This window comes from Zootermopsis nevadensis, unplaced genomic scaffold, assembly GCF_977971745.1.
Source record: "Zootermopsis nevadensis isolate Lab colony 2312 unplaced genomic scaffold, Znev_1.0 Znev_ptg000024l, whole genome shotgun sequence".
Lineage (NCBI taxonomy): Eukaryota > Metazoa > Arthropoda > Insecta > Blattodea > Termopsidae > Zootermopsis > Zootermopsis nevadensis.
The window spans coordinates 7045683-7067302 of record NW_028259156.1 but is presented as its reverse complement, the minus strand read 5'-3'; the positions used below and the strand labels follow the sequence as shown (position 1 = coordinate 7067302).

The following is a 21620-nucleotide window of genomic DNA, read 5'->3' as shown; positions in this document are numbered from 1 at the left end:
TAGTCAGACATTTGTATAAACCGATTAAGGACTGATGTGCAGATAAACCTAGATAAGGTCGTGTATTTGAACATTATTATTACCCTGGAACGACACTTTCGAGACATTTAGTTTTTGTAGATTTCACGGTGTCTCTGTCTTCAAACTACGTGCGATGAACACGTAAATTGTCTTATGACAGGATTCGAAAAGTTGCAATACTTTGGTGACGTGATTATTCAAACCAGCTTTCTTTCTGTGTGGAATCCAGCTGCCTAAAACTGTGGCAAGTGTGAATTTATAGCGGTGCATCCTAACACCACTGGCTTTGAAGTTTCCATTACGTCAGTAAAAGGTGGATAATGCAGTGAAACCACGATAAGTCAATAAGAATTACGTTTGACATAAGCCATTTTTAACCCTTAATGCTACTTTAATTCGTGCCGTCTTATCTATAAGATTTGCGAGACTTGATGGTAGGCTGATGAACATTCTGATGCCAGAATAATATTCGCTCTTCTAAATATATTAAGAGGCTACCAATTGGTCTGTGAAACCGATTATTATTCCTTGTGTTGACGCAGTGTATAGCAGAATTACTTTGAAACTGTGAAGTTCACTGATGAGAATGTGCATTCACATGGACGAGCCCTAACCTCTTAAACAGATACAATTTCAGATTTCTCACCAGTCATTGATCTAACAATATTCTTTTTTAAATGAATATTTTTTTATATTAGATAAATCCCCTCCAAATTACTCCATTGTTAATTATAAAATGAAAATATACGCAGTAAAGTGAGTTGAGTGTCAATGCTACTTTCTTGCAACTAATTAATATGCTTCAATTAACTTTCACATTAAAATTTGACAAAACAAATTTAATTAACATCGTGATATATGGCATTATTTTCTGGGGAAACTCAGTAGACAGCAGAAAACTATCCAAAAGAATTATTTAAGGAATTTAATATTCTCCCTATCCAGCAATTTCTGTGTGTTATTAAAATCATTTTGTAGTGGACAGCATAAATGTTTCAAATAATCTCAGATGTCTACGGATACAGATACAAACATAACCTCAGCAAATAAAGAAATCAATTTACTATAGTGAAACCAAAGTCTTAATAATCTTCCATCCACTATAAAAAGTTGGAATCATGACGTAAAGAAATTTAAGCTAGCAACAAATACTTTTTCCTTTGTCACTCCATCAGTTCCTCAGAAAAAAATTAAAATCACCCAAAATTCTAACTTATTGGGAATACAGAGGTGATGCTTTCTTCTGTGATTATAATGTGCTGTAAAACTGTAGTTGACTTTAAATCACTCTCACGCCAATGTAATATACATTGAAATAAATTCTACTCTGTCAGTTAATCAACGTTTTGCCAAATTTTGGTGGTCTTCAATTTGGTAACTCTTGTATACGAGTACTTGAAACGTGTTGTGGTGAGTTATTTGTTATACACTTTGTTATCATTTGGGTTCTGCTAAGTTATTTGGTGCTGGAGGAAAATCATTTATATGTTATAAAGAGCAATGGCCATAGAATTTAATTGATATATTTTATTGTTCTCCAGTTTGAGAAAAAATTCTGATTATTTTTACGTGATTTTACTTAAACCCTTTATTTCCTTCCTGTCAGAAAGGACCTGAACCATTCTTCAGCTATTCCTCGAATGTCATAAAAATGTAATTTGTTTAACAAACATTTTATGATTTATAGAGTCAAAAGCTTTTCCTAAAATACAGAATATTCGTGCAATATGAATTTTTGTGGTTAATAGATTTCAGTATTGTCCGTTAGTCTGAATGCTGTATCTTCAGTGGATAAAACGTTTTAAGCCAAATTGTTCTTTTTCGACATAACCTAACCTCAAACACTTAAGGAAAGTTGGTTAGTAGTAAACTTGGCCTGTATATTGTCACGGTAATTCACTTTTCTTTTTCAGTGGTGTCACTACTGTCATATTAAGATGGCCTAGGAAATTCCTCCCTGTTTATTATGTTACAAGTTGTTTTTATTTATCTGAGTTTTCTATACGTCTACTGTAATGCTGCTTTTTAGCCGCTTTTATAACATTATTTAATATTTAACAATACTTAGTATAAAATGCTCTTATTTTGGGTCATTATTGTTCCTACTGTAGATAACAGAGTCTTTTTATATTTGCAAGATGTTTTTATTCTTGTGGAATGTGGTCATTCGTAATTTTACCTACACTTTTATAATTATTTGGAAATGAAGTGTATATAAACATGAGTTAAACTAATTGTTAGTATCTTTGTCTTTTGTGCGGATTCCCGTGTTTTAGTCTTCAGAAGAATCAGAAACTGTTGTTTCATTATTTACTTTTCTTGTTTTCTGCTGCGGAAATATTATTAATCATATTATATTGGGTGTCATGGGACTAGTAGAAGATGGGATAAAGCTCATAGAATCGACAAGAATATTATTAATTGTTGTACTTTAGTCACTTTGAATTCTTGTTGCAAAACGTAAGTTAGGTTTCGAGTTTTTAAAATGAGGGGGTCGGGGGGAAGGCAGCTCTGGACTGGATTCCTGTGATTTAGGATGGGAATTGGTCTTCTGTAAACTTGATAATGTATCTATGGGTTGCAAAGACTGTCTTACAGGGACTCTGCCCCATATAAAATTTCATTCCCAGAATAAATGTCGATTTAATTGCTATTATTATTTATTTACGTAATTTAACTTCCAAACAAATTTGTCTAAATGTTATTGGCCATAGTAAATTTATTATAATACATGTACATTTTCATCTACACTGTATCACAACCTTATTTATGGATTTATAGGTTATTGTGAGCCTTAATCTGTGCATTGGTTCCTCCATTTTAAGAAACTGCCACTTTTACCATTCTTAACATATAATTCCATAAATATGAAAGTAAAATTTTAAAATTAAAATAATTATTTCTTAAAATTCTTTATCATTGTGTCTGTTCTCATTACAACCCATGCACGATTTTAGCCAGTTCTTGCTACATATATCTCTACTGATGTTTAATGATAATTGTTAATTCTAAAAATATAGTCACACTTACCCATTTTTATCTTTTATTTTCGAAATTGTTTTACTAGTTTTATTCTATTATTTCTTCAGTTTGGATTGATGTGACGACAGACGAATAAAATTGCATAATTAGGAGTATGGGGAGAAATTTCGTGTCAAAGTAAAGCGAAGGTAGGGAGGGTGGAATCCGATATCTTTTGGAGAGAGAGGCCATGAAATTAATATTGATGATAAATATGTTCAGTCGAAAGGAAAGCGATGCATTCTGCACCTTGAACCCCGGCGTCTGCTACGAGACTGATCCCACCCAATTTAAGGGTCCTACTGCTGGCAGCGTATGAGTCGGGATAGCTCAGTCAGTATAGTGACTAGCTAAGGGCTGAGGCGACCGGGGTTCGATCCCCGACGGGGACAGAGGATTTTTCCTCTAGCCTCTGCCCACCCAGTCTCCTAACCAATGGGTACCGGGGTCCTCTCCCGGGGGTAAGGCGCTGCCGGGGAGTGGTGCTGACCACTCACCCCCATCTGATGCGGAGGTTAAGAATGAGAGGAGCTGTAACACTTCTCCCCCCAAGCGCCTACATGGCGTGTAGAGGGACGCTTTAATTTACTGCTGGCAGCGAAGCAGAGGTTCTTCCCGGCTTCCTCCTTAAGACAAGTCTGCCGCTACAACATACTAGTTTGATTGACCAATTAATTAAACTCGCTAGTCTGTAATTGCGAGATAGAATCCTACCACTACTGTGGATTTGTGGGTTACCTCGACCCTTACGTCACTGGGGGTTTGTGCTTCTGAGGGACTTAGCTGTATCTAATCTTTTCCTGCGGTTTGTGTCACTTGTCTTCACCGGTATCTCCAAGTTCCTTTTGGTATGGTTGTCAGGTACTGCCTCTTACCATGAGAGAGGAACATGTATTTTACTGATTTGAAATTAACAGCCCCACGCCATACCCACCTTGAAAATGGCAACTGCTGAAATGCTGGATGATATCAAACATTCGACGCGGTTCTCACCCGAAAGCCAAAGTTATACATTTATTTTAAGCAGATAACGTGTTAAATACATTTTGATTTCAACGGGTTTTGACGACGGTAATTTACACTTAAAATTATTCAATGGCAAATCTTTCGATCGCTTGTTCTTTAAAACTACGACATTTCGGAGACAGAACCAGCCTCCGAAACGTCGTGGTTTTAAAGAACAGACGATAGAAAAAGTCCTGACAATGAATAATTTTAAATAAATTTTGGTTTGGGAAGTTTGGTCAGAAGAGGCCGTTCGGAAGATCCAGGCGTACATGACTGATTTAAACATTTCCTAGGTAACGGAGCTAATATTGCACTTATTGAAAATAGCGATTCGTTTTAGAAAATGCCTCCAGGAACGTAACCATTCGTAAGACTAGGAACTGCCTGTGGTTTTGAAAATATGCTTGAATGTTAGATTGCTATCTCGAATATGTTAAGCGGAAAACTAAAGCTAAGAAGAATACCAACTGGCAGAAATTGTTTACATCCAAATTACTTAAATGCGTGACGACTCTACTTTGGATAACCCTACTTTCACTTAATTTCTGCGGAGTATGTAATAGATAATACGAGACGAAATTGCTGTGAATTAAACTTTTCAACATGAGTCATGAGAGACACTTCACATAATTTTTCTTATTTATTCAGGTTTTCACAGTACATTTTATTGTGAGAAATTAGATCAGATAAACTCGTTTAAGTTTAATTTATTTACGAGGGTAGTGGGATCCGTAATTCGAATTACAATAAAATGATCATACGCTGTTCTTCTATCTTAAGTTCCTAGTAATGCGTTCTATGCTCTGCACATTCAACATTAATTTTTAAATTTTTTAAAAAAACATTTCTTTCCACGTGGTTGCCACATCTCAAAGAGAAATAACAGGTAGTAGCATTTGTGAATAGGTCCATTTTGAATCTGGTTTTTCTTTATCACAAAGGGAGGGATACGGAGTTATAAGAGACAGTTTACTCTGCGTTTCTCCCAGAGTAACCGAACACGTCAAATGTGATAAGCCGCAACACCTCGGCGAGTGGGCAGTAGTGACTGGGTATAAGCTGGTCGAACTTGGTTCAAATCCGGAGAAGGACATTTCGTCGCAGACAGCTGCCAGACCCTCCTAGCCTCCTGTTTAATGGAGGCTTTTTGTTTTTAGATAAAGCAGCCAAACGTGGAGCTGACCGTTCGTCTCCATCAAATGTAAAGGTTAAGAATGCGTGGCGTTTTACCACCACACCCCCCATACGTCTTAACTGCTTGGCGTTTAAGCTGTTTTTGAAGTAGCATTAACAGTGGACCAACAGAGTGCTTCAACGTTTTAATGCATTTTGATTTTTCGGGGTTTAAGTTGGTTCTCAGAGCAAATAGGGACCTCTTCCATGTTATTAACAGATACGTTTTCTTTGAGGTAGGACCTACTTTAAAAATGACACGAATTTTACATGTTACAAATATTGTCAGCTTTTGTGTTTTCTATAATTTTATGTTCATCGGTTTGGAAAGAATGACAAATATTTGCAAAACGGCATATTTAATGAAGAAACAGAAGGTCTTACTGCACCATATAAATTAATAAATTGTAATTTCTGATGAGAGAAATTGACGATACAAATGTCGGACGTAGGCTTACGAAAGGTCTGCCACTAAATGTCGATTCTGATGACTAAGACGCATCGTAGACTCTGATTTTTATCTCGGGTCTGACGCAGCTAATAGCCTGATTGGATTTTAGTGCATTTATTCGCCGTGTAAATTTGAAAACGCACACACTCACATATATGCTGTTTTTGTTTCTTTTATTATGATTCACATAGGATAATGTTCCAAATTTAATATATATTTGAACTGTATTTTATATATTGAATTTATTGGAATCAAATGTTTTTGAGAAGTTATAGTGTGATTTATCTTCGACTAAAATAATATAAGAAAATAACCAAAGCGATACGGACCAAAATTTAATTTTAAATTTATATTTAAATTTAAAATTTATATTTAAATTTAAAATTTATATATATATATACAGTAAAACCTCTCTAACTTGGACACTTGCGGTTCCACGATAATGTGTCCAACTTACAGAGGTGTCCAGGATAGAGGGAAAGGGGGAAATCATCCTTTCAAATTGTGGTGTAATGACAATGTGGTAAATGTTAAGTATTATGGAGCCCTTCCCAAAAAGGAAATTATTGATAAGAAAAGTCAAAAGGGTAAATTAAATTTTTACAAATTTTGTTTTCACTAAATTAAACTTGCATAGATAAGCTCAAAGGGAAGGGCACTGAAACTTTACGTTTACCGACAGTGTAATCTATTTACTTACATAATCTAACTACTGTAGGCTTGCTCGAATTAAGAATAATTTAATTATTATAATAATCTTTTGAAACCCACTCTCGTGGTTGCACATTACACCCCAGCCTCAATGAAATTTTAAATGTTCAGAATGTATTCTTTTTAATTGTACTTAAGATATTAGCTCAACATATGATGTCACTTATTTCTTGTAAAAAAGTCCGTCACAAGCCACTGCTTTTTTGCTTTTATCTTGGAATTTGCCCATCCTCTTTCTAATTTTCGCCGTAATCCCAATAAGGTTTCAACCATTCCTTGTTGGTTATGAGCGAAAGCACACCGTTCCAATTTCTGTTAACACTGTTTAACTCAGTTGCAAGCTCAGTACTGACAAAGTTAAAACTGTACCAGTAATACGTACTGTAGTCCAGTGAAGGGTTCAACAAAATTATTCCATTGATGTGCTCAAAGTCTCACACCCTCAACCATAAGCTAATCCTCAGGTAGAAGGCATTCATAAGTCATAAATTCAAAGCAACAAAATACTAACTGAAAAAGTTTCCCATAGAAGCATTGAAGCTAAGTGCATGAACCTGTCCAACTTACAACAAAAGGGGTGTTCAAGTTCCAGGATAAAGGGGTGTCCAAGATATAGGGTGTTGTGGACATGTAAAATTATAGGATATTCGCCGGTTCCAATTAAAAGTGTCCAATATAGAGGGATGTCCAGGATATAGGGGTGTCCAACTAGAGGGGTTTTACTGTATATATATATATGTATATACATTCTGGGAATCTTTCTAGTTGTCGTGAATATAACTGTTTACGACCTTAACCAGAACTGGAGCTATAACCACCTTGTCGCATCGAAATTTGAAATAAAAAAAATATTTTTTGTAAATTATTTATTACAAAATACAACATTTAATCAAACAATACAGTTAAATCACAGAAATATTAGACGTAAAAACTACGAAAAATATATCACACAGTGACTTCTATAAGTAAACACCTTCGTTAGCCGCGTCATAGCTCAGGTGGTTAGGGCTAGAGGTGGGATTCTTACCGCGGAGGCTCGTGTTCAAACCCACGGCAGTCCATGTGGAATTTGTGGCGGAGAAAATGGCGCTAAGACGGGTTTCTTTCAGAGTTCTTCTCTTCTACCCTGTCGGTACAATTCCACTACTCCTCCATATTAATTTATTCGTCATATGAAAGATGGAGAGTTAGCGGTTCAAGTTCCACAGGGACATTGTATGAAAGACATGTTATCAAACGCGCAGTAGAAACAAAGTTTCCCTACGTGTAATAAATATGTACTTGAAGATAGCAAGAATTATTATATATTAGTGAATATAATGATATACATATATCCTGCGGTATAATTTAACAGTTTATTATTAGCGGCTGTTACCCAAATTTACTAGCAAAATTTTTTAAATAATTTTATAAAATCACCGGTTATTTACACTTTACAGTAAATAACAATTACCCTAATACATGCATTGCGCCATACATGAAGATATTTTGTGATTGCTACAATTGGGCGAGAGTATTTCTGTGTGGAGCTGGACCATTGCCTCCCTCCCCCAGATGATACATGAACGAAATTGGAGCAGCGGTGGCGTGGCTATGACGAGACTATGAAAAATAAATAACACAGAAGTTTTGAAATACAGTGTCAATTAGTATGGAAAAGAGAAAAAGGAGTAATAATAATGTACAAATAGCGAAAAATATTTTTATTTGAAGACTTTTATAAATATTATACGAGAGGTTATCTAGTTAAAAATAAAAATAAATACATGAAAAGGAACAAGTCTATTTAGATTTAAGGCTTTATATTTAACAGTTTTTAAAATAATATATAAAGTGTTACATTTATGTTAGAATTCAGTGCAGTGCAGTATCTGTTAGAATGAATGTTTAGCGCCTTCAAATTTTTGTTGTGCAGTCGAGCAAAATATATAAATGAATTGAATTGAAAATATATTAAACTAAGCCACTTGCTGATTTGAATATTTAAAGAATTTGTAGAAACATTGTAATGGGGTACAGTCAAGTTTAAAAACGATTATATATGATGACATATAACGCGAAGGAAAGAAAAAGAAGAAATAAAGGGAGGGGTGAAGTCCTGCTGTAGTTAGAAGAGCCTTGGAAATTGTACTCCGTACAGGAATACACAAAATATTGTCATGCGTTCTTTTCAGCCTACATTTAGAAAGAGGTATTAAATCCCAATTGTGTGGAGTGGCACAACTTTCATCCAGATATATCCAGTGGTTCTTGGGTTGAATTGATTGGACTGACGGACAGATATAACCAACTGATAATGCACTCTGCGCAAAGAACGTGTAATAAACAAGTGTTGTGTGGGACTGCATAACATAAGGAATTCGAAGACACTGGACATTCACTCTATATAATTCAACAAAACATTTGTACACAAAATGTGCCCAAAGATGACTGTCTTCTTGGTTGTTGCATTGTGTAGTCTTGTAGAAGGTAATTGATGTTTCAGGGGTCCTTGACTGTCTCCGTCATCAGGGCAAGGACCTCTGAAACGTCGGTATACTTTCACCAGACTACACGGCACAACTCAGAAGACGGTCATCTTCAGATTCACAGATCCTACAAAGTTAATCCTAAATGTGTAAAAATAGAAATAAAGGTAAAACTCAAACGATAAAAAAGAAAAGAAAGTTTGTGAGTAATTACACATACAACAAGTAAGGACATCAGATTCATTCACATCAAGGAACAAACATATTTTATTACATGCTCAGACTACATTTACAAAACGCGAAAGATGGAACCATTATGAACAATTATCACGCCTTCCATACAGGGCCACTTTAAGGCAGTGGTGAGGCTATGGAAAAACATGATCTTGGGGTCCACTGTCCCATTTCCTAAAAAGAGGGAGGATTCACAACAAATACACGCTACTGAGAGATTCAAAAATCTTAATCGGAAAAATGTATTTATATTAACAAAAACTGAATTTACAGGAAAGAGTAAAAATAAATAATCTAAAAATTATCCCGGTTTAAATTTTATACATTCAAGCTGAAGTGTGAAATGCAAAGATTACCCACGGATAAAGAAACGTTTTGAACGTCCTTTGTGTTTCAACTGCCCAAATAGGTGAATCCAAAGAACAAGTGAACTAACTTTTTAATATGTGTGCAACTCTGATAGCGCTCCCCGCTACAAATAGCAGAATCGGTTAAAATTTTACCGTAAGAATGCTGGTATCATCAGACTTACTTCTGAGACGACAAAAAAAAATTTCTGGAGAAATTTGGAAAAACGTTGGACAAGTTTAAGAACGCGGTACCATCGGTCGGGCAGAGGGGGCCCATAAAATTAAAGGGCCGTGGGCAGCTGCCCAATTTTCCCACTGGTTAAAGTGGCCCTGATTACATAGTTTTGAAAAGTAAAACGGGAACTGAAAAAGAATTACGCTAATTTAAATAAGATATTTAATTAAATTAAGTAGCATGAAACGAACTCAATAAATACGAACGAGGCAAATATAAGGAACAAATATTATTAATGAAAGAAAACTAAACAAACTCTATGAACAGAAATTACATACGTTAATACATACATGCATTCATTTATACATACATACATACACATTCATACACACATGCATACATACATTAATACATATATACATGAATACATAAATTAACACATACATACAAACGTTCATACATACATGCATACATACATTAATACATACATACATACATTCATACAGACTTACATGCATAATTACAGGCATACTTACATACATTATTACATACATACATGCATACATACATTCATACATACCTGCATGCATGCATATATACATACATACATACATATATTCTTTCATTCATTCATTCATTCATTCATACATAGATACATACACATTACATGCATACATACATAATACATGCATTCATACATATTACATGCGTAAATACATCATACATGCATTCATACATAATACACGCATACATACATAATACATGCATTCATACACAATACATGCGTACATAATACATGCATTCATACATAATACATGCATACATACCTGCATGCATGCATATATACATACATACATTCATGTTACATGCATAAATACATCATACACGCATACATACATAATACAAGCATACATACATAATACATGCATTCATACATAATACATGCATTCATACATAATACATGCATACATACATATTACATGCATACATACATAATTCATGCATACATACATAATACATGCATAATACATCATACATGAATTCATACATAATACACGCATACATACATATTACATGTATACATGCCTGCATGCACACACGCACACAGGGAATACACAAATTACAAGACCTACTTCTGAATTTGTAAACAAATTAAATAACGAAGGGAAACAAAGAATTTAACTCCCCCAATATTTCAGAGAGGAACAAATTTCAATAAAATACAAAGCCAATGAAATAGTATTTACAACATTGTAGGAGGAAATAAAGATATGAGAGGGGGAAATGAATGATTTACTAAATCTAAATATGATCTAACAAATTGAAGGGCGTAGTGCAAAAACACGACAAGGCACACTTTTATCGAAAAGGAATTTTCCATGTATCGCTTTTCCATGTATCGCTAAGTGGCAGAAATTTCTGAAGAATCACTTTGATGGATCGGTTCTGAACAGTCGAGCAGCTGACGTCATGACAACAAATTTGTCAGTGATTTACGAAGACGTGTGTATAAGAAGATTGTTTGAATTCGGAGATTTGAATTGTGTACCGCCTGCAAATAGGAGCTTCCCAATAACATTAATTGCTAATGGGTCAATGGTAAATTACGAAGGTGAAGTGACGAAGCTATTTTTACAGACACAAGAAAAATTCACGTTTTGTTTCTGTAAAATAAGGGCATTTCTGTTGTACATACGACAATGTGATAAGCCACGAAAATTTTCAAATTTTAACACTAACTTATCTTTGACATCTTTAAATTGTAGTTATTCTTATAGCTCTGGTAAATATATATGAAATTAAATATATTATATGTAATTTTTGCTTTATTTAGTAGAATATTATTTTATAGGATTTAACAAAATGTAAACAAAGCCCCGAGTAAACTTGGATGTTCTGTCTGGTAATGTTTGTGCAGTAAACCCTTCATTATAATGATAACAAACATACGACCAATGTACCAATTTTACAATTATGGCACTTTCATTTTACATACAGTGTGTCCCAAAAGTACCTCAACCCGAGGATTACTTATTAAATAATGTGTTAGTGTCGTAGGAATGCAAGAAGCGTGAAGTGTTGTTATTACTCAAAATTATTTGCGAACGCAGTCGTATGAAGAAGTTTAACTGGAATATTACGTGCGGCTTCGTAATGATGCGGGCAACCACTTTAAACGTTTTCGCGATACTAAAGACAAAAGACGCACGGGATGAGCCAAAAAAGTGCAGGACAATTTAAACTCTTTTTTTTTTTTTTTTTTTTTTTTTTTTTTTTTTGTAATGACGAACTTCGGTTTGCGGGACTTGTGGGACACCGTGTAAGTGATATTGATCTGATACATTATTTTGGTTAACTGAGATGCTTTGTCCAAAATTCTGCTTATTTTTTCTCTAAAACTTGTCATCAAGAATGCCACGGATTCAGGTGGGTTTAAAATGAAATGGTCTGCACCAGGTACTTGCCTATGCTGATGATGTCAATTTGCTGGGGGATGTTGTGTGGGTACCATAACCAAGAACACAGAAAGTCTCCTAGAGGCTAGCAAGGACACAAATCTAAAGGTAAATGTAGACAAAACTAAATACATGGTCGTAATAAGGGATCAACTTCAGTAGCAATGGCGGAACATAATTAAAAGTAACACATCATTTGAAAATGTTTCAAATGTAAGTATCTGGGAACAACAATAACAAATAGAAATGAGGTGCATGAAGAAGTTAAGAGTAGAATACATTCGGGGAACGCTTGAATTTATCCAGTTCAAAAAGTGTTTTCATTCCGTTTAGTAACCACAACACTAAAGATCGGGAAATATAAAAGAATAATTTTTGTCTGTTGTCTTGTATGGTTGTGAAACATGGTCTCTTACTTTGAAGGAAGAACGTAGATTATAAGTGTTTGAAAACGGTGTTCAGAAGGATATTTAGACCTAGGAGGGATACAGTAAGTTGGGAATTAAGGATATTTTATAAACAGGAGCTGCGTGAGTTGTACGAGTCACCTAGCATAATAAGGATAGTAAAATGTACGAAGGTCCGATGGGCTGGATATGCAGCACGAATGGGGGAGGCAAGTGATGGGTCCACAGTTTTTGTGTGAAATCCTTCTGGAAAACGATAACTGGGCAGACCAAGAGGGGATGGGATTGTAATATCAAGGTGATCTTATGGAGGCAATTCTCAAGACTAAGAATGCGGTCAGCCTGACTCTTTGTACGGACAACGACGGAGACTTGTTCCTCTGTTGACCACAAGATTTGCTCTCTGCACATCTTTTATTTCCCTTAGCAATCTGCACCGGGGTTGTGTGACGTAATGGAGAGAAAAATTATACGTTTTATTCGGAGCAATGAAACAGTCGGAACTGCAGACAGCTGACTGGCGGATCAGATTTAAGATTTGAAGGGAAATTTTTATTGTGCCCTGACTGTCCTAATTGAAGGGAATCAAGAGTGCACAACACTATCATATAAATAATTATGTTAATGTTATATTTTCATGAGGTTGGAGGACGACTTAGGCAAATAACGACAGCTGAATTTATGATTTAAGGAGAACTGAAAAGTATAATTCACAAATAAACTAAGTAAGTGTATGCTGGGGGCCGCAGAGATGAAGACTGCAATTTTTATCGTTAGTCATGAAGGTCGAATATAGACTGAAAAATAAATCTCGATAAGATTTAGCTGGGACAATCGCTTACAACGGAGTATACGATATTCTGAATAGAAGTAGAATTTTCGCGAAAGGTCTAATGGAAAGTTATGATAAAATATCCCAGCCAGTGGGAGCAATGTAAAGAAATCACAGGAATACTCTTTTCGTAATAGAAGAGGAATCCTAACCTCTGAATATCGATATGACAGACGTTAAATACAATTCCGTATGCAGTTATCAGGTAATAAATTCCAAAAAATTAAGAATTGCATAATTTTTCAAAGAAATTAAACGCCTACAAAGAAACTTATCTTAAATCTGCCAACGTGAAATGACGCGTGGAAATTACATCGGAAGGCTGAGAAAACAAACGGTTTCCAGAAATTAATTATTTACTTGCTGACGACAATTTGGAAATTGAAAAGGAATATTTATGTAGGCCTCGATTAATGAATTGCGTTTTGAAGTGTTAACAAACGTAGACGTCGAATGCGACAGTGAAATACGAAATTGTGACGTGGATCCTAAATTAGAGAAACGGCCGAAATTTGATACCAGAACACACGAAATTTTTATGACCTTTCCAGAGATTTACAAAATTTGACAACGAAACGAAGAACTTAAGAGTATTAAAGCAAGGTGAATGTACGAAATCAAGAATAATGGGAGAGAAATGATGCAGATGTAAATTTACCGACAAGAGCTCACTCACAGTTAGGCTGGTTTCTTGTTGCCTATTTCAGGGGAGAGGTGGGGACATATAAATGGAAAAACTGCAACTTGATGGTATTTGGGGAAACACAAGATATGCAGAGTGCAAATTGATCAACAAGCAGTGGATGATGTTCGGTCTTCTGGAATGAAAAGAAATCTGAATTTCAAGTGTAACTTCGTCGGAGAATGAGCAGTGTTCAATGTTAAAGGTTTCGGTGAAGAGCGAATTTGTCCCTGTCATCCTAATGAAGTGGCTGCTGAAACCTTCCCTGTCCCCTCCCTTCCTAGCCAAGTGGTCGCTAGCCCGGGGTAAAGGCGGAATTTCGAAGTTGTTATGAAATATCTAAAACGTATTTATGATGACACAGAGTCAGGGAGTAAGGCGCATTGTGGGAAATACACGACCCTCATACCAAGGATAATCCTGTGACCTGGCGGCTTACTTCTCTCAGTAACAGTAAAATAGGCCGTGGCTAGTGATTAAAAGAGGATTTAGGGAGATTGGTTATTAAATATTGTGGGGTCGTGGGCAAAGATGGAGGAATGTTAGCGAGAAAGGAACGGGTAAGAAATTTAGTCTTTGGAAACTGTTGCTTGTTGCTAGGTAATGGGCCGAGTGGAGGAACATGCGAGGAGTAGTTCCCCAAGTTACCTTTTACAGATTATGTGGTGCTCTGACGGAACGGAATTTGCAAATCCAAGCCCAGAGCTACTATAATTTTTTTCTTGATGCTAGGCAGTTGTGGAATGAATTTATATTTCATTTTAAAAAAAGGGTTAGAGATACAAGTGTGAAGATTTCTATTAAAGGACGGAACTAAATCGAAAAAGGAATGTCTGTCTAAGAGGCTTCTTAACTACTTTTTATAGCCCACAGTACCTAACGTTGAAAAAGTGGAGGAATTGAAAAGCATTGAATTTGGGGGTCAGAAATACTGTAATCGTGGACGAAGGAATTTGCCTAGATTAACAGGTAAACATGAAGAAAGTGGCAGTGTTTCCCCCCTTAATTGAATAGGTCGTTGCTTCTGAGTTATTCTAGTCATGCCACCACCACCCACTGCCGTATTAAAAGGAGGCTTCCTAATTTCCCCTGAAGATAACATCCAGAAACCAACATTTCATGACGCTGCTTATTCCAGTAAGCCGAAGTTACACATTGAAAAAGCCAGTTGCTGCTTACTGTAATGGAGAATCAGTGGCTGCGATGTTTCTGCAGGCTGTTTCATTCCACTACAGGAAGCATTGAGGATGATTCTTCTTCGCCGCTCTGTTCTGGCTGCATCCACGCATGTTTCCTCACACAATTCTTCTCTTCCTTTGCCCTCCGCCGTCTTCAGCACTGAGGACGTGCCTCCTCTTCTGTGGTTTCCTCGGGTTCTGCTGATGCGTTGCTATCTGCAGAACCCGATCTTCTGTGACCACCCCTCGTGCTGGTATCAGAAACCTCAGAATCGTCTCTGGGATCCTCGAGGGGTGATCGGTGTCACATGTAGGGTCTGCAAATGAAAAATTCTTAATCGCATTTTATGTTCATGGGACAATCAAACTTACTCTTAATACATTAACGTGTGAAAATTGTTGTTTTAGCCCACCTCATTATATTTTGTGCTGACAACTGGTTTAATATTCTTTGAAGACTGCGTCTAATATTTTGATGTTTTTTCAATTAAAACTAAAGAACTTTTATCATAATTCAGCTTTCTCTTTCGTAATGTTAGTACGATTCAGTTTAATGAAGTAAGTGGGACGTGTGTGAGGCAGTGGTGAATACTTTGACCACGCGTGGCACTGGCGATGGAAGACAGCACGAGATATTTCAGACAGTGTTATAAACGCGTACAAAGAAACCTTTACTCTGAAAAGGGATACTTGTTCACGAGTATATAAGTTATATTTATATAATATAATATTGTACACAAATTCACAAAACTTGAATTTAATTACGTAACTCGAAACAATAAATTTTACAAGCAGATGAAGCAGTTATTTGAGTTTAATATCGAGGTCAGAGGCTGAGAGACACAGAGAAAACACAAAGTGCGAAGTTGATGTAGTAAAGTTGCTCAGTGAGCAGTTGTCTTATGCAGTGGAAGCATTTTTGGGTGCAGGTACTCAGATCAGACATGGGTGTTCTGTACGACGGTATTGTAACATTCTACAGGAGTTCCGTATTAAAATCCTAATTTCTCTGCAGTTTTCTGTTGAATCTCCATACAAAATTTGTTTGAATTCTGCTCTGACCAAACTTCAATGCGGGTGGCAATACAAACTAGAAGACCGACATTGACACGGACGGAGTTCCACTGTCTGGGCACCTCTGATATTTTGCAAGTGTTGGGGAACTGGATGTAAGCAGGTCGCTTAGTTCCGAAATTAAATAAGATATCTCACCTGGTCCTTGATTGGTGGATTCAGGGATGCAGTCATGTGAGGAAGCCAATGGGGCACTTGACAGCGGCGCTGTTGGATACTCAATCTGTTGACACGAAAACAGGAATCAGTTGCTTGTAGTAGTTTGTTCAACATTCGCCCTTTTTAGTGATTCTTTGCTGCAAAACCCAAGTTCGAGGCAACTGTTTTTGCAGTTAGCATTACGCACTCAACAGAACTGCCCCTTTGCACCATTTCAGACTGAATTAGACTTCGATGCCACCTGCTGTTAAGTCGCGCGACTAGAGTCATTTTCAACCTGGAGGCCATTTCACCCTCGTCAGTATGAAAGATGATTTACCGACGAACTCAGCAACCCAGAGTTGCTTCAGTGCGAACACTGCCCAAATACTTAACAACGATCACAAGCGAATTTGAAATAAGAAAATGTAGCAGAAGACAAAAAAGGAACACGTCGGGTAAAACGGCGGTTTTATGGTCATTTTAGCTCCATTTGTTTTTTCTTGTTTACGACAATACGTAATATAACTTCGGGTAAGCTGCTCGACATTTGATGAGTACAGCGCGCCATGATTGGAGTAAGTTCCAGGTTGCCAGAGACGACCGAGATGTGTCTGTGGTCTTAATTTATTAATCTAACATTTTTAATATTGTTGTGATATTCAAGCGACACAGCAAAAGAACTCTTTCTTGCAGAGCCTGAAAATGGTAAATATTGTCAGAGCCTACGAATGCTTCTCTAATAATTAATTATTTTCTTGCGTGTGTTGAAAGATGAGTAATAAAACATCATTTATCATGTGAGGCAAAAGTAGAGGATTTTTACTTAACTTTGTAACTTGCAATGCGTAAATTGTGTAGAATGAGGTACTGAGAAACTAATGTAGGTTAAGTGTTAACACTTACTGTGGTTGCACGCTCCAGGGAGGTCTCGTCCAAGGATGGCGACACAAATGAGAAGTTCTGCAATAGAAATTAGAAAAGTCACAGTTAAGCAAAATTTTTTTGTGTTGGAACGTCTTTACTGCGGCGTTTGTAAGACCAGAAAAATGCGTATTTGGAAAGAAGTTGATAAACTCGTATCTTCACTGTAAAACAGAGAGTAAGCCCATGAAAATAAAAATTCTCTCTGTCAAACCAGAGTTACGGTGCACAAATATCGGCAAAGGCCTAATAATGACATCAGAATTATTACTGACTGTAACACCTCGAAGGGAACGTGACCCTCAGCCTCCGACACGTGTTCTAAGAGGGCCGGTAAGTAGCCTTGTTCTGATGCGACACGCAATAAAAGTAGGAAAATTACGTGTTCTCACCTTGAAAGGGTCGTCGCTCCTTGGACGCCAAATGCCCGCTGACCGAGGGTCAGACGCCACCCCGAACTGGTTTTCATCGACATCATCGGCGCTGATGATGTCGAGATGTGGGAGGAAGGGTGGTGATACCTTCTTCCCTCTCAGTTGAACCCAGTCGATGGTCTGTAGACAAAGCACAAGCATAACAGAGTGAAGAATTCTGGCGGAGCCGACAAGAGAACACCTCAGTTTGTTATAATTGCAGGGATTACGAAATTAAGTCTTCTGCGTTGATATAAATTGTTGGTTTCTTTTTAAGTGTTTTGTAACGTCGCATTTACTGGGAGGAAAGTTTTAAGATGTCTAGTCGTGTCCATAAGATTTGTACATGAAAGAAATTTCAGATCAGATACCGTGAAACTTTTATATTACGGTTTGTTCTGGGATTACAATCAATTTTCTTTGCGTTGTCTGTCTCTTGGGCCCTCAATATGTCACTGAGCTCGAAATATTTCGTAGATGACAATTTGGATGCAAGGGGCCCTTGGCAATTTCCCTATGCGAAGGACTGCGTCCTGCTGGGAATGCAGACCGCAATTTTTATTTATTTACTGAAGTTTTGAAACAGTAGCAACTTCTAGAAACCTTGAAACTGCACTTTGCTTCCTTAGAAATACATTTTAGTCCCGATTGTCTGACCTTCAGTTATTCGACGTTCAATTTTATAGGACGTGCTCCATTTTGTAATCGGCCGACTCGGCGTCTTCTGGAATGAGTCGCACTTCCTGATCGAATTTTATGCACTCCGTCTCTTTAGAGTAATTTTTATTGCCTTCGATAAGACGAGCGGAGATATACTTTAGTTTCTTAACTGAAGTTACCAATTTCTCATAACGAAGCGATTTCTTTCATTAAATGTCGAGCGAAAAGAGAAAGTAGTTTATTTTTTCCACGGAACAAACTTAAAGTCTTACAGAGACCAGACAAGCGTGGGGCTATGTAGGAAGTGGCGTCAGGAGCCTTACCCTCGTCTTTTTCGATGGTCGTCTCAATTATCCGATCGTCCTTCGGGACTTTGGTTTCTTACGTCCAGGAAGAAGACAGTTCAGAACTGAAGGATTTCTGTACAATATTTTATGGTAACAGATTTGGGAAGACAACTTACGGCGTAGAAAGGATGGCTCTTGATTCCCTCGGCGCCCCTCGCTCCGCCGCCCAAGCGCATTCTAGGGTCCTTCACCAGCAGCCATGCTATGAGGTGCGACGCACATGGTGGGAAAAAAGGCGGGAAGACCGGCTCCTGAGTCAAAATTTTGCTGTAAAAGAGAATCGAATTAGTAAATCTGCCATTATGTTCCCTGTTAGTATTTCTTTGTTCCTTTAAATGACTTAATTATTCTAAGTGACCGAAATAGGTTTTGCAGGTTCATCTATAATAACATTTTGGGATGTTTATTTTTGTTTTCCGTTTCCTTCCCTGTCCCTCACATTTAATTGATTCCCTGTATAATCTTTTGTATCCGGTGTATTTCTGTCTGAATTTTGGTTTCTTCCATGAAGTTGATTCTCCGCGAACTTCACTGGCATTAAAACGGATAACAACTGGTCCTCTGTTAGGGTCAAACTAATCTGTGTAGGAGTTTGTTGAAAAAAATTGCTCTTCGCAAATAAGGAGACTCACGTAAACAATATCTGAATGTTGCTCCTTTCCTCAAAGGGCCTGGTGTAGGACAACATCTCGTACACGACAATTCCCATACTCCACCAATCAGCTGCCTGCAACAATTCAGATTAGGACAAGAGCTTTAATCAGCCACTCCCATTTCTTTGCACCCTCCAGAAACAGAAAAAATTGATGTACGCTCGGTAACTGATGCATATATTATGTAATTATATGCAGCTGATATACACATAAATGCGTTACTCTTTAATGTTACTTTTTCTGTGTGAGATATGAGAAATATTTGCCTCATTATTGAATCTATATTTGTTGTAACGGACCTTCAGATTATTCCACTGGGATGCTGTATTTGTCTCAGTTACGTGAAAGTACGAAATTTTACATCTTCATGGAAGAAAACACTTACCATGTCGTGTCCCATGCGCCGGATTACTTCGGGGGCCATATATTCTGGAGTACCGCTGCAGGAGTACGTTGTTTTATCCTGTTGATAAAAACAAGATTTTAAATAAGTTACATGTGACAGGAAATGAGACACAGAAACATTTCCCTAACTGTGGTACAAGAAAGAAAACTTTGAGGATTGCTAACACCCAAGGATACACTTCAGACCCAGGCCTGTTCGTCTTCTGACGTCATAACATGTTTTTGCAACGTAATGCGTTTTGGCGTCTTTTTCATGGTCTTCCACTTTCTTACTCTCCAAAAACTTTCAACGTCAAATATGTGTCTGCGTTGCTTCTCGCATTACTTAACTGGCACAGTGTAATTCCGAAAATTTATCCATTAGGAATACTCGGTGAGCTGAATGTTTCACGTATTTTCTAGGTCCCAGCATTTGTGATTTAGGTTCCTTGCCCAAAGTAAGACACGCGTTTCACAGCCATACAAAACACGTGGTAAAACCATGCATCTTGATGTTTAATGTTTTGCAAGTGGATAAGATACTTAATAGTGGAAGTATTTGTGGAATTTTAAACAGCAAATTACAGGCAACATGCAATGCTGTAGGTAATAAAATCTGCGCTTGTTAGTTGACACCCTCAGAATCTGAGATCTTGCGATGTCCCTGTTAAATGTAAGTACAAGAGAAGTGCTCTCTGAATATGGGTGCCCACATTTCAGATATTTATATTTTTATTGTTCTGATAGTCTGAGTTCCCTCAAAGAGTTACTCCCTGATGGAGAGAGAGAGATCCACTCATCCGCTACATTCCAGCCAAGTCAGCGAATTAAAGTGACAGAATAAAGCGGTTGGCACTAAGCTTACCTCCTGATCAGACGGAAACTCCTTCGACAGACCGAAATCCGTCAGAAGAACATGGCCCGCGGCGTCCAGAAGGATGTTCTCCGGCTTCACGTCCCGGTGAACGATTCCCAACTGAAAGAAACAAATGAACACGTCTCAAGAGCAGTGGGGAGAAGGAAACGCATTTAGCATTTTCGATATGTACATTTTTTATGTATTCTTTGCAGTTGATTTAAAGACGATGTTAGTATATGGGTTATATGGCATTGGGCTTCGTAGATCGATCTTAATTACACGCCGTGCATTTTAATTAACTAATTATCGTGTTTCAGCTTAGGTAAGTACAGAAAGTATGATTATGAATGTTCTATTACACTGAATTGAGAGATATGAAAGTTGTAAAATGAACTTTTCTGGTTACGGAGAATTACTTGGCGGCTAAGTAATCAGACATGACAGAACTAACCAAAGTCCTTGCTTACTAATCCTGGGAGCATTCTTCAGAAGAAACAAGCTAAAATTTATTTATTAGCACTTGTTGTGAATTTAGATATTTTTCACAGAAATTAAAAATGATTCGACGTACTGTGAAAAAATAAAGGGAATTTGAAGAGAATTCTATAGCCCTGAAGTCAGTAAGTGTTATGCTGTTCAGTGGGAGTGCTGGTTGCCTACCTCGTGCAGGTGCTGGAGGGCCAGGATGACTTCAGCGGAGAAGAATCTTGTTTCATTCTCCGTAAGCCTGCCTCGCTGTTCCAGCAGTTCAACGAAGTCTTTTCCTGTGACGTAATCTGCAACAATAAAGACGAGATCGCGTTGTTGTGAGGACTCTTAGGCCACTGAATGCTGATGTATTGTATGTTTAATTCGGCAACTGTATAATTACAAATCGAAGCTCTGCAGAAGACTAAAAAGTGAAATATTTAGCGGAAAGCGAAGGATTATTCCGCAAACGGGGTACGTATGAGGACCTTACACATTTAGTTACTGTGATGTTTCGTTTGATGTACTCACCC

General features: G+C 37.2%; 2 protein-coding genes across 3 annotated transcripts in view; one reads left to right on the top strand and one right to left on the bottom strand.

Annotated features, from left to right (window-relative positions):
- The window catches only part of LOC147872771 (uncharacterized), a 113142-nt gene that overhangs the window by 45042 nt on the left and 46480 nt on the right, over positions 1 to 21620 (top strand). The gene's annotated exons all lie outside the window — the stretch shown is intronic.
- On the bottom strand, positions 9103 to 19829 carry LOC147872774 (ribosomal protein S6 kinase alpha-4-like). Its single transcript, XM_087354922.1, has 7 exons — positions 19762 to 19829; positions 19356 to 19450; positions 18840 to 18990; positions 17696 to 17857; positions 17286 to 17342; positions 16380 to 16464; positions 9103 to 15484 (listed from the first exon to the last, which is right to left on the bottom strand). Exons 1-7 carry the CDS (start codon positions 19798 to 19800, stop codon positions 15285 to 15287), a joined length of 789 nt encoding a protein of 262 aa, XP_087211048.1. The 5' UTR covers positions 19801 to 19829; the 3' UTR covers positions 9103 to 15284.

Coding starts and splice junctions, on each gene's coding strand:
- LOC147872774 (XM_087354922.1), bottom strand. CDS start 19,800: ATGGCCCCCGAAGTAATCCGGCGCATGGGACACGACATG. Junction 18,991..19,355: donor AACATTCAGATATTGTTTAC/GTGAGTCTCCTT, acceptor TCTCTTTTACAG/CAAAATTTTGACTCAGGAGC. Junction 16,465..17,285: donor CCCTGGAGCGTGCAACCACA/GTAAGTGTTAAC, acceptor TCGTGTCAACAG/ATTGAGTATCCAACAGCGCC.